The sequence below is a fragment of the Bufo bufo genome, chromosome 9 (genome assembly GCF_905171765.1).
Source record: "Bufo bufo chromosome 9, aBufBuf1.1, whole genome shotgun sequence".
Classification (NCBI taxonomy): Eukaryota; Metazoa; Chordata; class Amphibia; order Anura; family Bufonidae; genus Bufo; species Bufo bufo.
The window spans coordinates 156,503,976-156,521,795 of NC_053397.1; the positions used below are offsets into that span (position 1 = coordinate 156,503,976).

The 17,820-nt window shown below is 42.9% G+C and overlaps 1 protein-coding gene across 2 annotated transcripts in view; it reads right to left on the reverse strand.

Annotated features, from left to right (window-relative positions):
• The window catches only part of SUN2 (Sad1 and UNC84 domain containing 2), a 99,296-nt gene that overhangs the window by 23,565 nt on the left and 57,911 nt on the right, over nucleotides 1-17,820 (reverse strand). For both annotated transcript variants that reach the window (XM_040408510.1, XM_040408509.1), the window contains 7 exons: nucleotides 15,946-16,155; nucleotides 15,778-15,855; nucleotides 8,942-8,985; nucleotides 6,303-6,465; nucleotides 3,321-3,554; nucleotides 1,151-1,235; nucleotides 7-122 (listed from right to left, as the gene is read on the reverse strand). In XM_040408510.1, coding sequence (XP_040264444.1) covers nucleotides 7-122; nucleotides 1,151-1,235; nucleotides 3,321-3,554; nucleotides 6,303-6,465; nucleotides 8,942-8,985; nucleotides 15,778-15,855; nucleotides 15,946-16,155 — 930 coding nt within the window. The remainder of the gene's footprint in view (nucleotides 1-6; nucleotides 123-1,150; nucleotides 1,236-3,320; nucleotides 3,555-6,302; nucleotides 6,466-8,941; nucleotides 8,986-15,777; nucleotides 15,856-15,945; nucleotides 16,156-17,820) is intronic.

Here is a 17,820-nt window from a genome sequence, read left to right on the forward strand (position 1 = left end):
TTCTACCTGAAGTATTACACGTGGTGACTGTGACTGGTACCAAAGGGGGACCCCAAACAGGCTGATTAAAGCAGTCTTTGTTTCATATGTCTCAGAACATCTTGTATTTAGGACACTGGCACCTATACACAAAAAAATATATTACAAACAAAGTTGGTGAACACCTTTGGGGATTTTTTTTATTGCATTCTACTTAAAATTGTTTTCAATTTTCAAGCGTTTGTCTTTTACATCCTGCGGCTTTCACTCTCTCTGTGGACTGTTCCTTCTGATTTTCACCAAAATCCATCAGAGAGCTGCTCTGTCGGCTCTATCTGTTGCTCTGATATAAACTTTTCTAACAGCTCATAAACAGTCAAACTGAATTCTCATCAAATTGATAAAGTGTGAAGCTTTAATGGCTACAGATCAAGCTGACAGAGCAGCTCTCTGATGAATTTCAGTGAAATGCAGATGGAACAGTCTACAGAGACAGTGAAAGCTGAAGGCTGTAGAAGACATAGGGTTGAAAATCTTTAAAGGGGTTGGCCACTTTCTGGCTACTGTTGACCAATGTGCTTGTAACATGATTATATGGCACTTACTAATATAGCCTCTGTTGAAATTCTGTACCATTTTCTATATTTCATAAGGTATGTCCCCTTGTTTGCCAAGTCTTTTTTGCTGTCTTATCCATAAAATTGCTGCTGATGGAGGGTCATGTGACCAGGTAAATCACCTCCATGTGATGTCTCCTCCATTCAAATACACTGCATCTGCCATTTACACTTCACTGTTGGGAGTTTATTGCAGGTGCAGTGTGTCGGAATGGAGGAGGCTGGTCACATGAGCCTCAATTAGCGGCCATCCTATGGACAGGACCTCTGTGTGGACAGCACAGAAGATTTGCCCATCAAGGTGACATGGCATATACATTTAACAAACGGCACAGAATACCAACAAAGGCTATATTAGTAAGTGCCATATAGTCATCTTACCTACACATTGGTCACAAGTAGCCAGAAAGTGGCCAACCCCTTTAATAAAGACCAATTGGAAAAAAAAATGTGCCCAAGATAAGTAGAATTCCGCAATAGAAAATGTTCCAAAGGTGTCTATAAAATTAGTTTATCATTACAATTATGGGTAAATTGAACAAAGAAGCACTAACCTGATGACTCCAGAGCATAATCCACAAGCCCAATCCGGTCCTCACTATATGTCTGCAGGACACGGTTAACAATTTCATACACCTCCTGGAAAGAAGTAGATCAAGATCCAAATTATTTCAGGCATTTCCTATACGTGTTCATTTTCCTGATAATGTCTCTAGATTTTAAAGGAGAAGGTTTTTATTTTTTCTTGAAGGGGTTGCATGTGATTAAGAGCTCATTTACACAGCAAAACCTGTACGACAGCACATGAAATCCATGTGGTTTCATATTACTGAGCCACAATCACTCAGTGGGCCACCGTGTGAGCATCACAGATCCACATTACAGCCATATGTAGGGGTCATTAGGTTTACTAAAACAATAATAGCGTTATTGCTCTAATAAAATTGATTATTTATGCCTTAGTACTTATGCATTTTTTGCACTGAATAATTTAATACAAAGGCGATAAGGCTTCTTCTCCATAAGAACTGTGACTCTGTGGAATAGTCTACCTAAGGATGTGGCAAAAATAAAAAAAAGCTTAGACTACTTTCACACTAGCGCTTTTGCTGGATCCGGCCGGGTTCAGCAAAAACGCTTCTGTTACTGATAATACAAACATCTGCATCCGTTATGAACGGATCCGGTTGTATTATCTTTAACATAACCAAGATGGATCCGTCATGAACTCCATTGATAGTCAATGGGGGACGGATCCGTTTTCTATTGTGTTAGAGAAAACTGATCCGTCCCCATTGGCTTGCATTGTGGGTATGACGGATCAGTTTTGCTCCGCATCCCAGGACGGAAAGAAAACAGCAGCATGCTGCGGTTTGCTCTCCGGTATGAGAACGGAATGGAATGCATTTTGGAGCATTTCGTTCTGTTATGTTTTGTCTCCATTGACAATGAATGGGGACAAAACGGAAGCTTTTTTTTTACGGTATTGAGACCCTATGATGGATCTCAATACAGGAAAATATTAAAGCTAGTGTGAAAGTAGTCTTAAATAAATTTGAATCTTAGAATGAAATAACATTAACGCTTATGTAAATGTGTAGAGGTCTGTTTTCTCATCCCCCTTTCTTAATTCATATCCCTACCCGTCCCTTGGTTGAACTTTAAAGGGCTTATGTGCCATTTCAACCATACTAACTACGTAACTTGTGGTATGTATTTATGCTAAATTGCACCAGTAACATGTGCCGGGTTCCGTGTGCAAGTAACGTCAATATGGAGGACATGCCATTTTGCCCACTGTATACAGATTCCTGCTTATTTCCTCTGTAGTGATATCTATGCGTGTGTCTATTGAGCATGCTCCATTAGACCAAGAACACATTTTTACAGTGGCTCTAATACCATAAAATTACGGAGTACAACATATAGAAAGGGGTTATTTCTTCTAGACAACAGCAAATGAAATGTCAGTAATAAAATACTCATTTTTTTTATTTGCAGTACTACATTTGGATTATTGTAGATAATACTCCAAAATCGGGGTGACAGATTCCCTTTAGAGGGCTTGTCCCATGGTTCAATATTTCTCCTTAAGATCACTATTAAAATCAAATATTAAAAAAAATGCCCTTGTCTGTAGATATTGCTGATACATTCTTGTTATAGTTGATTGTCTCTCATAGCCTCAGAGAAATTACAATAAAAGTTAATAGTTGGACAACCCCTTTAAGATGCAAGCATCAGTACTAAGCGTACTTTATTATAATTAGTAAGGTCCCGGCATGTCCGTTTAAAAAAAATATTTGTATTTGCCATAAAAATATCTAGAGCATCTTTCCTAGAGCTCTGCATTGTGCCTCCAGAATTGTTATATAGAGTTACCCTAGTAAATCAGATATCTCAGGGAAGGTGGTGTGTCATCTTTAAAGGCTAAGGGCACCAAAGACACAGCAAAAATAACAAAAATGTATTTACTTGAAATTTTCATTTCCTGTAGTCTTTTGGCAGCACAGCTTTCATGACCGTGCTGTCTTAGGACGTCCAGAAAAACAAAACTTTATTCATCTGAAATTTTTATTTCCTGTAGTGCGTAGGTAGCCGTAGGACGTCCAACAAATAAATATATATATATATATATATATATATATATATATAAATGCTCTATACAAACCACCTAAAAGCTGAGTACCTTATGAAATGCAATGAAACTAAATACATTCTTACCTCCCGAGAAACTCCAGATAATCCACTTGCCTGCAGTTCTCTGTCTATGTTTACATGTGCCTGAGATGCCCATAGATTTCTGTCTGCAGTCACTCCTGCAAGAATCTTCCTTTCTAACTCCAGCAAATACTTCTCTAACTCATCACGGCGTAGGAAAATCTCAGAAAGAGATGCTGACCCGCTATTCTTTGTTTCTGTATTACTTTGGAGCCAAGCTGGAAAAAGCAATTGAACCTGACAAAACAAACATATGGGGGAGATTTATCATGAAAGGAACTCAGTTTTGCCCGAGTCTGCATTGCTATCATTTGTGCCGTCACGTGTTTCTTGATAAATTTGGCTCAAATTTACAAAAAGCACTTTGTTCTAGAGATGTTACTGTTTTTACACCACCCCCTACTGGAGTGCAACTTATGGCTTTTTGAAAAGTTGCAGTTGATACATCTGGCGTACACCTAATTAATAGCTAACTACGTTCACATTTTCACCTATTTTAAAAAGTATCAAGACCGGCATAAGATCACAAAGAGCGGTAACGTTTTGTGCAAAAATTGTGACTTTTTTTACAACAGAATCCCAGTGCAAATCCAGTGATTAATTCCTAGCATAGTACAACTATGTGATAAAAAAAAAGTCCAGGGATTTACATTACTTATGTCTAAAACACGCCTGTGTATGCTCATTTCCTTACCTGTGTATTTTTTTTATTACTTACACGCCTGTGTATTTATTTTCCCAGCCCTCCTGGCTTTTCCAATAGGACTGTGCTGTAGTTCTCTACATAAGGTGAGCCGGACCCTCAACCATCAGAAAGTGATGGCATTTCCCAGGTTATAACCTTCTGCAATCACCTCCCACTACTCATTAGGTCTCTCCCTCTTGTTTTATATTGCATTGTACTCAAGGTGGCTGAGTTTCTAGTGCATTCATGCAGTGAACAGGCATTCACTGTCTTGAGTTGGATAATGCCTTTACTATTTTAATATAGTGCAACACCTTGGGAAAAGTATAACAGTAGCATGTTTTCTTTAACCCCTTAAGGACCTTGGGATTTTCCATTTTTGCGTTTTCGTTTTTCACTCCTCGCCTTCCCATAGTCGTAACTTTTTTTATTTTTCCATTCACATAGCCTTATGAGGGCTTATTTTTTGCAGGACAAGTTGTACTTTCTAATGGCACCATTTACGATTGCATACCATGTAGTAGGGAGTGGGAAAATAATTCCAAATAGGGTAGAATTGGGAAAAAACGCAATTCTGATAAAGTTTTTTTTTTTTTTTTTTTACACTGTACACTATGCGGTAAAATTGAACTGTTATCTTAATTCTCCAGGTCAGTACGGTTCCAACGATACCACACTTGTATAATTTTTCTTGCGTTTTGATACTGAAAAATTATTATAATTTTTTTTTTCATAACCATCTTCTGACCCCTATAACGTTTTTTGTAGTTATGTGTACGGGGCTGTGTGAAGGCTCATTTTTTGAGGGACGATCTGTTCATTTCAGTGATACCAATTTTAAGTGTGTGCGACTTTTTGATCACTTTTAATGAAAAAATTATTGGGTAGTTGAAGTAACAAAAAATGGCAAATTGGCTGTTTTAATTTTTTCCCCCGCTACCTCATTTGCTGTATGCCATTATATTGTTAGATTTTAATAGTATGGGCCTTTTCGCACGCGGCGATGCCCATGATGTTTATTTTTTTTATTGGTTAAGTATTTTTATTTTAAGGAAAGGGGGGTGATTTGAACTTTTATTTTTTTATATTTGTAGAATTTTTTTTTTTTTTTTTTTAAGTCACCTTGGGTGACAATAACTGGCAATCATTCGATTGGCCATAGTATTCAGTGATGGCTAAATAGCCATCATTGAAGACTTAATTTGCACTATATCAATACAAGGCTGCCACCTAGTGGTCCGTATTGATATATACATCTAATTGACTCTGAAGAAGCCTGCTTGTGGCTTCGGTCAATTAGCGCAAGGTAACAGATTCCCCGATCTCAGCTGTTACAGGACCGGAAGCGCGTGACTTCCGGTTCCAGTCTGCGCAGATGCCGTGGTCACATTTGACCACGGCATCTGAAGGGTAAGATGTATGCGATCAGCCTTATGGCTGATCGCATACATGTGACGCGTGTCTCTGTTATTTAAAATAGCAGAAACCCCGAGGCTAAGGCGCCCACTGCACGTGCAAGCGGGCACCATGTTTAGAGATCGGACCCATGACGTACAGCTACGTCACGGGTCCTTAAAGGGTTAAAGGGTTTTTAATATTGATGACCTATCCTCAGCTGTATGAAGAGAAGGCACACTCTGTGTGTCTCTTCCTGATCGCTGCTGCTATGTCTATGGCAAGCAGGAAGACGGCATGTGCCCACGGCGCGTGCCTTCTCTCCATACAGCTGATCGGTGGGTGTGCCGAGTGTCAGACCCCGGCTGATCTGATATTGATGACCTTTCTTGAGGATAGGTCATCAATATTAAAAGCCTGAAAACCTCTTAAAAGGGGTTTTCTAGGAGTTAGATATTGATGACCAATCCCGAGGATAGGTCATCAATATATAATTGGTGGGGGTCTGACTCCTGGCACCCCCAGCTGATCAGCTGTTTGAATAGGTCACTTTGCTTCGACTTACCACACACAACGCCGTAGACACTGAATAATGGCTGTGTTTGGTATTGCAGCCCAGGACCACTTCAATAGGACTGTGCTTTGCCTAGGCCATGTGACCAATGAATGTGATGTCACCAGCCTAAGAAGAGGCTGCAGCGCTCACCTAAGTGCCACAGCCTCTTCAAACAGCTGATTGGCCGGGGTGCTAGTAAGACCCCCATCAATAGGCCATCAATAATAATAACGCAACAAAAAACATTACAGAACTAATTGTGCTAAAGTGACAATCCTGGTGCAGCTGGTGTCAAAATGAATTGGCTACAGCCGTACGTACACACAGGAAGAAAGCCATAAACACTCACTTCATCCTTCATTTCTCTTATTTGTCCAGGGACGGTTTTCACTTGCTGGGAAAGTTCAGATTGAGCTTTTCTCAGAGTCTCCAATTCTTGCTGGAGACTTAAAAGCTTTGTTTCCAGCTTTCCAACATCTTGTGCAAATATTTCTTTCATATTCTGAGAAGAACTATAAAGAAGGAAGACAGCTAAGGGCCTACTTCACACTAGTCTCAATTCCAACAAAAAAATAACTAAACCTATTGTTTGAATCAAAATTGGCAGTAAACAGCGGCACAGCTTTTTTAACTGCACTAAGCATTTAAGCAGCCATGCACCCGGGCATATAAGGGCAGAAGTTGTCCAGTTTAGGCTACTTTCACACCTGTGTTTAGGTGCGGATCCGTCTGGTATCTGCACAGACGGATCCGCACCTATAATGCAAACGCTTGTATCCGTTCAGAATGGATCCGTCTGCATTACTCTGTCAAAAAAAAGTCTAAGTCTAAGTCAAACAGATCCATCCTGACTTACACCAAGCAGCGGAATGGAGGCTGAACGGAGCCAAACTGATGCATTCTAAACGGATCCTTATCCATTCAGAATGCATTGGGGCTAAACTGATCCATTTTGGGTCGCTTGTGAGAGCCTTGAAACGGATCTCACAGGCGGACCCAGAAACGGCAGTGTGAAAGTAGCCTAAAACATGCCTCACTAACAAAATCAAGTAATTGCAGATTACCACATACAAGGGTTTTAGAACAGATTGATATGTAGTTTTGTGGGAAAGGGTTCTGTAAAACTTGTAATTTATACATTTAAATCTCTGCTTTTTCTGAGTTGAGTTGTACATTGGGGCTGTCTTATCAGTGATTTATAGCATTCCCTGTGTAAAGCCGCCCATACACCTTCAATGGCTGTCAACAGCTATCTTTCCTGACTCCACCATACACATTTGGCTCAGGCGAATGTGTATTCAATGGGGACAGAGGAGAAAGCCACTGTCAGACACTTTTGGGTAGTGGCTTATCTCCTGGGAGAACAAAAGTATAATCACTTTGCCTGATTCTTCTCTCTTCCGACATCATCTGTCCTGGGAGAGTTGAGAGCTCCCCGTACACATGACACTGTTGGGTGAACCCTCCATTCTCGGTGGGTTTGGTCGACAATACACTAATGTGTATGTGTGCCTTTAGTGTGAATACATAGATAGCGGTCAGTCACAGACAGTTATACGCAGGGTTGGTCTTAAGATGAAAAAGAGCGGAGGCTTAAATGTATAAATTACCGTATTTTTCGCCCTATAAGACGCACTCCCCCCCCAAAGTGGGAGGAAAATGGCAGTGTGTCTTATTGGGCGAATGCTGCTGTTTACACTGATACACCGCCGACCGCATGCTGCACAGCGCGGCCGGCAGTGTATCAGTGGGAGGGAGGAGGGGCTGGCATCTAGTTTTGTAATGGCAGCGGGGCCCGGTGCAGTCACTGTATTCTATTGCACCGGGCCCCGCTCACTGTACTAATCGTATCTACGGTAACTGCAGACAATGTTTAACTATAGAATATGTTTGATCCAGCAGCCTGTACTTACGACGGCAGGAGGCTGGGCGGGCACTGGCAGTGTAACTTCCTACGTCACGTGCCTGCTCCGCCCACTTTATGAATGAAGCAGGCGGCACAGGCACGTGACGTAGTGAGTTACGCTGCCAGTGCCTCCTGCCGTCCTAAGTACAGGCTGCTGGATCGAACATATTCTATACTTAAACATTGCCTGCAGTTACTGTAGATACAATTAGTACAGTGAGCGGGGCCTGGTGCAATAGAATACAATGACCGCACTGGGCCCCCGCTGCCATTAAAAAACTATTGTAGATGCCAGCCCCCACCCCCTGTATTGGGGGTCACTCACAGTGGCTGACACTGTTATGGGGGGGGGGGGATCTGTGGATGACAAATAGCATAAGATGCTATTTATCTGTCATCCACAGATCCCCCCCCATAGCAGTGTCATGCCATCCACAGATGCCCCCATAACAGTGCCTTCCACAGACGCCCCCATAACAGTGTCAGCCACAGATCCCCATAACAGTGCCATCCACAGATCCCCCATAACAGTGCCATCCACAGATCCCCCATAACAGTGTCATCCACAGATCCCCCATAACAGTGTCATCCACAGATCCCCCATAACAGTGCGTTATACACAGATCCCCCATAACAGTGCGTTATCCACAGATCCCCCATAACAGTGCGTTATCCACAGATCCCCCATAACAGTGCGTTATCCACAGATCCCCCAAACAGTGTCATTCACAGGCTACCATTAGTTCAAAGCCCACCAAAAGCACACCTTTTGGTTCAAAATATTGTTTTTCCTTTTTTCCTCCTCAAAAACCTAGGTGCGTCTTATGGGCCGATGCGTCTTATAGGGCGAAAAATATGGTACACGTTTTGCTGAATGTTTTCCAACAAAACCATACAACAATCTGCTCAGCTCCTCCTGCTCTATAACAAGCTGTCTACAGACTGCACTGCATTTCCTGGTCTAATACTATTACTTTATGTATTTAATATAAACAATTATTATTTTAATCATCTAAAAGCTTGAATTATGAATTTCTATGTTTGTATGGACTGACTAGTTTTTCATTGCATCTCAAACTTACCTTTTGACTTCTGTTCTAAGCTGCACAATCTGACCTTCTATATCCTAAGGGAAGGAAGAAATAATATAATTTTTCAAAATATAAATATAAATTCACAAAAATCCATTAATATGGTGCATCCCATTGTATGCAAAAACTGTAGGTCAATTTTAAATACAACAGACACAACATTATAAAAATAAAATACGCTTATCATGTGTATCATGACTAGTATAGGAGTCCTTTGGGACTTTAGTATCAATGACCTATCTTTAGCATAGGCGACATTGATGACTAAACTTCAAGGTCTGACCACTGGGATTAGCACAATGAAGGGGCCAAAGTACCCCAGGGAGCGCCATGCACTCCTCAGTGTGTATACAAGCACAGCAGCTCATCTGTACGTGTGTCTGTGCTTGGTACTGTAACCTGTTCTATTCTACTGAATAGAATACACGGCAGTAAAATGCATGGCTACCAGAAAGATGAGCTGTTGTGTCTTTGTACAAAAGGGGGTTCAGCACTTTCATAGTGCTGTTCACCAAGGATTTGAAGGTCGGACCCCCTAATCAATCAAACTTTGATATCCTGAATGTAAAAGTCTTAAAAATTTAGATTGGTTAGGATTCAGCCAAAGGAATCTCCTTCAATTGCCAGAATAGGACATATAACTGTTTCTCAATGGAATACCTCTTAAACTCAAATTTTCATTTTTTGGCTTTTGCTTTTTCCTCCCCATCTTTCAAGAGCCTGTTTTTTGTTCTGTGGGACTAGTTGTATTTTTTTAATGGCACCATTAAATTAACCACATCATATACTGAAAAAAGGGAAATTGAGGTAAAAAAGGGAAATTGAAAAAATAACCACAATTCCGTTTTTTGGGTTCTGTTTCTACGTAGTTCACTGTGCGCTAAAACTAACATGCTACCTTTATTGGGTCAGTACGATTACAGCTATTTATATACCATATATAGATGTATATACCATATTTTTCACTTGTGTTATTAATTCCGGTATTGAGATCCGGCAGAGGCGGCAGGACTAAAGGTATTATAGTCAATGGGGATGGAACAGCAATCCGGGGGCACACGTGAACTAGCGGCAGGACGGATCCGACAGGCTGCTCACCCGCCGGAGTCCCCTGCTGCTAGTGTGAAAGTACCCTAAAACTGAAAAAAATGGATACGTCACTAAGTAAATTAATAGTCAATGGGTGACGGATCCAGTATTTTAGGCTCCTAAAAAACTGTTCTGTCACCATTGACATACATTGTTTATAGTGACGGATCTGTTTTTATAACTGGACACAAAACAGCAGCTTGCAGAGGTTTTGACGGAATGGAGGACATCCTGAACAGATCTCTTTCCATTCAGAATGAATGAGGACCAAACTGAAACGTTTTTTTTTTCTGTTTTTCCTGCTGGATTTCAATACCGGAAAACAACAACGCAAGTGTGAAAGTAGCCTTATACACACCTGACCATAATGTGAAGAAAAGGAAATGGTTGGCACTCCACTCCAGTGGTTGGATCCCGGTGCTCAATGATAGGGTAATCCGCAAGTAATGAAATTATGAAATATCACGGCACTCGGGTAGAGATTATCTTGCTTTTAAGTCCTAAAGTGCCATGATATTTCATAATATACCCCTGACCATAAGACTCACCTGGGTTTTAGAGGATGAAAATAAGACAAAATATTTTTCATCAGATCCCCAAACTTTATCAGACCTCAAATAAGACCCTCAATCTTGATCACATCCTCAGCCCTCATGAGACCTCAGATCAGACATAAAATAAATAAAAGAACTTACCTCTCCTGCTTCGAATGGCATCGCTACTCGCGAGATCCAGTGCGCTCTTCCTGCAGAGCTGCACTGTGACATGATGTCACTCCATAATGGAAGCGCTCATTAACCCCTTAAGGACACATGACGTACCGGTACGGCATGTTTCCCGAGTCCTTAAGGACACATGACGTACCGGTACGTCATGTGTTGTTCCGATCACTGCCGCCCGGCCGGCTGTGATCGGAACAAGGTGCCTGCTCAAATCATTGAGCAGGCACTTAGGCTAAATGCGCGGGGGGGTCCCGTGAGCCCCCCATGTCCGCGATCGCAAAACAAACCGCAGGTCAATTCAGACCTGCGGTTTGTTGCGATTTCTGCAGTTTCTGGTCCCTGACCGCGGCGATCAGAAACTTTAGTGTGGCGAAAATATATATTTATCACCCCCCCCCCCCCCCCCCCCCTGCACCTCTGAATGATTTTAGCCCGGTGGGAGGTGCAGGGGGGGGGGGGGGTTGCTCAGGGAGCTCCCTCCCTCTCCGATCGGGGGGCTGCTGTGCCTTTGCAGCCCCCCGATGGGAGAGGGAGAGAGCTCCCAGACAGCCCCGTCCTCACCCTTCCCCGTCTGCGAAGTTGTGGCAGACGGGGAAGGTTCCCATGGCAACAGGACGCCTTCTCAGGCGTCCTGCTGTCCATGGTGCTGAACAGATCTGTGCTGAAGGCATAGATCTGTTCAGTGTAAGTAAAATACAGTGCAGTACCCTATATAGAGTACTGTACTGTATTATACATACAACAGACCCACTGGATCTTCAAGAACCAAGTGGGTCTGGGTAAAAAAAAAAAAGTGAAAAAAAAGTAAAAAATTCCCTACACATGTTTGGTATCGCCGCGTCCGTAACGACCTGATCTATAAAACGGTCATGTTACTTTACCCGAACGGTGAACGCCATAAAAATAAAACACTATGATGAAATTGAAATTTTGCCCACCTTACTTCCCAAAAAAAGGTAATAAAAGTGATCAAAAAAGTCGCATGTACGCCAAAATTGTAACAATCAAACAGTCATCTCATCCCGCAAAAAATGAGACCCTACTTAAGATAATCGCCCAAAAACTGAAAAAACTACGGCTCTTAGACTATGGAAACACTAAAACATCATTTTTTTGGTTTCAAAAATGAAATCATTGTGTAAAACTTACATAAATTTAAAAAAAGTATACATATTAGGTATCGCCGCGTCCGTATCGACCGACTCTATAAAAATATCACATGACCTAACCCCTCAGGTGACCACCGTAAAAAAATAAAAATAAAAACGGTGTAAAAAAAGCCATTTTTTGTCATCTTACGTCACAAAAAGTGTAATAGCAAGCGATCAGAAAGTCATATACACCCCAAAATAGTGCAAATCAAACCATCATCTCGTCCCGCAAAAAATGAGAGCCTACTTAAGATAATCGCCCAAAAAATGAAAAAACTATGGCTCTTAGACTATGGAGACACTAAAACATTTTTTTTGTTTTAAAAATGAAATCATTGGGTAAAACTTACATAAATTAAAAAAATTGTATACATATTAGGTATCGCTGTGTCCGTGACAACCTGCTCTATGAAATTACCACATGATCTAACCTGTCAGATGAATGTTGTAAATAACAAAAAAAAAAAAAAACGGTGCCAAAAAAGCTATTTCTTGTTACCTTGCCGCACAAAAAGTGTAATATAGAGCAACCAAAAATCATATGTACCCTAAACTAGTTCCAACAAAACTGCCACCCTATCCCGTAGTTTCTAAAGTGGGGTCACTTTTCTGGAGTTTCTACTCTAGGGGTGCATCAGGGGTGCTTCAAATGGGACATGGTTTAAAAAAAAACAGTCCAGCAAAATCTGCCTTCCAAAAACCAAACGGCGCACCTTTCACTCTATGCCCCGTTGTGTGGCTGTACAGTAGTTTACGGCCACATATTGGGCGTTTCTGTAAACGGCAGAGTCAGGGCAATAAAGATACAGTCTTGTTTGGCTGTTAGGCTACTTTCACACTAGCGTTCGGAGCGGATCCGTCTGATGTTTCATCAGACGGATCCGCTCCGATAATGCAGACGTTCGCATCCGTTCAGAACGGATGCGTCTGCATTAAAACTTAGAAAATTTTCTAAGTGTGAAAGTTGTCTGAGCGGATCCGTTCAGACTTTACATTGAAAGTCAATTGGGAACGGATCCGCTTGAAGATTGAGCCATATTGTGTCATCTTCAAGCGGATCCGTCCCCATTGACTTACATTGTAAGTCTGGACGGATCCGCTCGCCTCCGCACGGCCAGGCGGACACCCGAACGCTGCAAGCAGCGTTCAGGTGTCCGCTCACTGAGCGGAGCGGAGGCTGAGCGCTGGCAGGCGGATGCATTCTCAGTGGATCCGCCTCCACTGAGAATGCATTGGGGCCAGACGGATGCGTTCGGGGCCGCTCGTGAGCCCCTTCAAACGGTGCGCACGAGCGGACACCCGAACGCTAGTGTGAAAGTAGCCTAACAAAGCAAGGGTTAAGGCTACTTTCACACTAGCGTTCGGGTGTCCGCTCGTGCGCACCGTTTGAAGGGGCTCACGAGCGGCCCCGAACGCATCCGTCTGGCCCCAATGCATTCTCAGTGGAGGCGGATCCACTGAGAATGCATCCGCCTGCCAGCGCTCAGCCTCCGCTCCGCTCAGTGAGCGGACACCTGAACGCTGCTTGCAGCGTTCGGGTGTCCGCCTGGCCGTGCGGAGGCGAGCGGATCCGTCCAGACTTACAATGTAAGTCAATGGGGACGGATCCGCTTGAAGATGACACAATATGGCTCAATCTTCAAGCGGATCCGTTCCCCATTGACTTTCAATGTAAAGTCTGAACGGATCCGCTCAGACAACTTTCACACTTAGAAAATTTTCTAAGTTTTAATGCAGACGCATCCGTTCTGAACGGATGCGAACGTCTGCATTATCGGAGCGGATCCGTCTGATGAAACATCAGACGGATCCGCTCCGAAAGCTAGTGTGAAAGTAGCCTTAGTGGAAAAAATGGGTTAAAATGGAAAATTAGCCAAAAAAATGAAATTCTCAAATTTGATCCCCATTTGCCAATAACTCTTGTGCAACACCCAAAGGGTTAACGAAGTTTGTCAAATCAGTTTTGAATACCTTGAGGGGTGTGTTTATAGAATGGGGTCATTTTTGGGTGGTTTCTATTATGTAAGCCTCGCAAAGTGACTTCAGAGCTGTAGTGGTCCCTAAAAATTGGGTTTTTGTAAATTTCGTAAAAATTTCAAGATTTGCTTCTAAACTTCTAAGCCTTGTAACATCCCCAAAAAATAAAATATCATTCCCAAAATAATTCAAACATGAAGTAGACATATGGTGAATGGTAAGTCATCACAAACATAGGCTTCCAGTATCCGTAGTTTCAGGTACTGCACATCTCGTATCATCTGAAGGAAATAGTCTATGCTGTGAAGATACGAGATGTGCAGCACCTGAAACTACGGATAGTGGAAGCCTGTGCTAGCATTTCTCCTGCGGTGTTGCTATCAGTGTGTGAAGAGTGGGAGAAGAGGGTTGCATTGACAATCCAACACAATGGGCAGCACATTGAACACATTTTGTAAGTGGTCAGAAACTTGTAAATAACTCATGAAAGAATAAAGTTACGTTTAAACCAAGCACACCATTGTTTTTCTTGTGAAATTCCCAATAAGTTTGATGTGTCAAATGACCCTCTTCCTATTGGAAAAACAAAAGTTAGATTCAAAATGGCCGCCATGGTCACCACCCATCTTGAAAAGTTTCCCCCTCACATATACTAATGTGCCACAAACAGGCAGTTAATATCACCAACCATTCCCATTTTATTAAGGTGTATCCATATAAATGGCCCACCCTGTATATTGATGGGATTACAGCCCCACATAGGTTGAACAGCCATGTACACTACAGAGCTGATTTGGGTCTGCAAAGACCCAGAAGTTGGTGCAGACTCCCAGTAGCCACATGACTGCTGGGACTGTAGCAGAAAGAGGCATAACTGCTTCCTAATTTCTATGTATAGAGCAATCTGTAAGGCAGGGACAGTAAAAAAAAACATCCCTGCCTTCTCTATTGGGAGCCCTGCTATTACTGACAGCAGCAGACTCTCTGTTCCCGCATGCTAATCAAGTGTTTTAAAGCGTCCGTGTAGAGATATATGCTGACCACCCAGAGGTACACAGTCAAGGGGCAGCCAGCCAGTGGTTAAAGGGCTTCAGATATTGATGACCTCTAAGGGCTCATGCATACGAACGTGTGCCAGCCAGACCCATGCTGCAAATTGAGGTCCACAATGCACAGACACCGACTGCGTGCCTACCGTCTGCAGACCCATTCACTTGAATGGGGTCCGTAATCCACATCCGACTGTCCGCAGGGTGCGGAGGCATTGACAGAAAACACACGGAAGCAATCCGTAATGCTTTCATGGGCTTCCAATCCAAGCCTACGTTCTGCACTGCAAAGAGTAAATGGATGATACATGACACGGTGCACACACGGCCGGTGCCCTACACTGAGGACATGCTGTTTGCAGGTCTCAATACGGGCCTGGCTAGCATGCTTGTGTGCATGAGCCCTAACTGCTCAGATGCCATGGATGCTATTGACTATGACATCTGAGAGGTTAAGCGTCTGTGATCTCTGATCATGGACACTGCCCACGGGTATCAGCTGTGTAACCTCTGTAACCCACTGGCTAACCAGGAGCTACGTAAGCGCCATCTTTAAACGCCTCATATATGCATGGCAGCAGTGACTGAGAGGTTAAATAGATGCAAAATAAATGCAGCAAACAAAATACAAAAGATATCAAGTAAAATTTCAATAATCCATCATTACATTACAACCACTGTAAGGGATAAAATGGACCAAAGGGGACGATAATGTAAATTCCTGTTACTCCAACATGAGACTGTTATTGTTACATGCCATTTTAGCAGCATTTCTCTACCGCCAGATTAAAGGAGTTTTATTCTACACAGGCATCATTCTATTACAATGTGTTACTTACCTTGGACATGTGATTTATTTTTTGATGAATGTCCTGAAGACCATGCTCTTGCTCTTCTTTTACTGCTTTCAGTTCCATCTAGGATATATACCATAACAAATCCATTCAGAGCACAGTATACTGCTGTAATTGCATGTCAGTGGAAATCACTTTTATTTTACGCTTTACCTTTGTTCTGGCTGCACCTTCTTGCATGATCACTTCCTTCAATGCAGCCTCTTTGGAGGTAGACAACTCTCTGAAGACCTGGATCGCCTCATCTCGACTGAGCCCACTGATTGTTTTTGAACTTTTTTCATCATGCTTCAACAATTTCTGCGCATTTTCAAGACCTTGAAATCTCTTTTCTAGCGATTCCATGCGAGACACTAATTCGTTCTTCGGAGCACAAGAAAAAAAAAAAACATAATAAATGTTCCTTACAACAAAATCCTAGTTTTGGAAATAAAGTACAAATACCATTTAACACAAAGGGGTTGTCACATGAAGACACCCCTTTCTGAATGTAGTACTGGTGTCTTAGAGGAGTTCCCTTGCATGGAGTGCAGGGAGGTTTAGGTCCCTTTCACACGAGCGAGTTTTCCGCGCGGGTGCAATGCGTGACGTGAACGCATAGCACCCGCACTGAATCCTGACCCATTCATTTCAATGGGTCTGTGTACATGAGCGTTGTTTTTCACGCATCAGAAAATCGCAGCATGTTCTATATTCTGCGTTTTTCGCGCAGCCCTGGGCCCCATAGAAGTGAATGGGGCTGCGTGAAAAACGCATCGCATCCGCAAGCAAGTGCGGGTGTGATGCATTTTTCACTGATGGTTGCTAAGAGATGTTGTTTGTAAACATTCCGTTTTTTATCACGCGCGTGAAAAACGCATCAAAACGCATTGCACCCGCGCGGAAAAAACTGAACAACTAAATGCAACCGCAGACAAAACTGACTGAACTTGCTTGCAAAATAGTGCGAGTTTCACTGAATGCACTCTGAACGCATCCGGCCCCAATCCGCAACGCCCGTGTGAAACCAGCCTTATATAGAGAAGCCCTCAATCTGGTGTTATTGTGACATACACAGATAAGCAGCACAATCCATTGCATGACATGATCCATAGACTGTCACTGAACTAAATAACTATAGAACTAAATTAAATATAGCAGTGCCAGAGGTCGCAATAACGCCTGTACAAGCGTCATAGACGCCTGTTTAGGCCATTTTACTGGAAAACGTCTAAGGTGTACCGATACGCCTTAGACTTTTCCCTGCTATTTATCAGCACAGCGAGCGCTGTGAACGGCAAAGGCAGCGATGCTGCTGCTGCCTGAAACAACCAATAACAAGGCTCCTTACAGTAAGGAGCTTTGTTATTGGTCGGTTTGAGCGGGCTGCCGGAGCTTATGGCACACCACTCTGAAGGGAGGAAGGAGGCGCGCGATTCTTACTGGCGGGGTAAGTGGCCTTGCTGTGAAACTTAGTGGGGGTCCCGGATCTAAGCGCCTTGTTTTCCTCTCTAATGATGAGTCTGAAGCGCTCAGCCGAGCGCTGTCTCTCCTCCCTGCTGGGTGTGGTAGTGAAGACGGCCTCAATAGAAGGTCTAGGGGACAGTCTTCACTACGGCTCTCAGCAGTGAGGAAAAGTGGCTGAGCGCTTCAGACTCCTGCTTATAGAAGTCAGCGGGGGTCTCAGCGCTGGACACGCCAACAGACCTCCATACAACCTCCATAACTGACAGACACCTGTCACCTGTAGACCTCTACCTATGTCACTTGTCAGCTTTCTTATGAATCCATCAAGGATTTATTGCAGCATGTTCCATCAGACGCTGAACTAGAGATATTGTTTGCTATAAGGATTTCTTCTGTAATGCGGAGCCGCATGGCGGGACATGGTGCTACAAGGACTGCATGTGGCCATTTACAGCCTCCAGGACATACAGTCCCTCTGCAAAGCGCATGAAGTCTTCGATATAAAATTGTATAATCCAATAACCACAGCGGTGGTGGCAATTTTGTGGCATGAGATAGGGCAACAGGGTCATGGAAGACGAA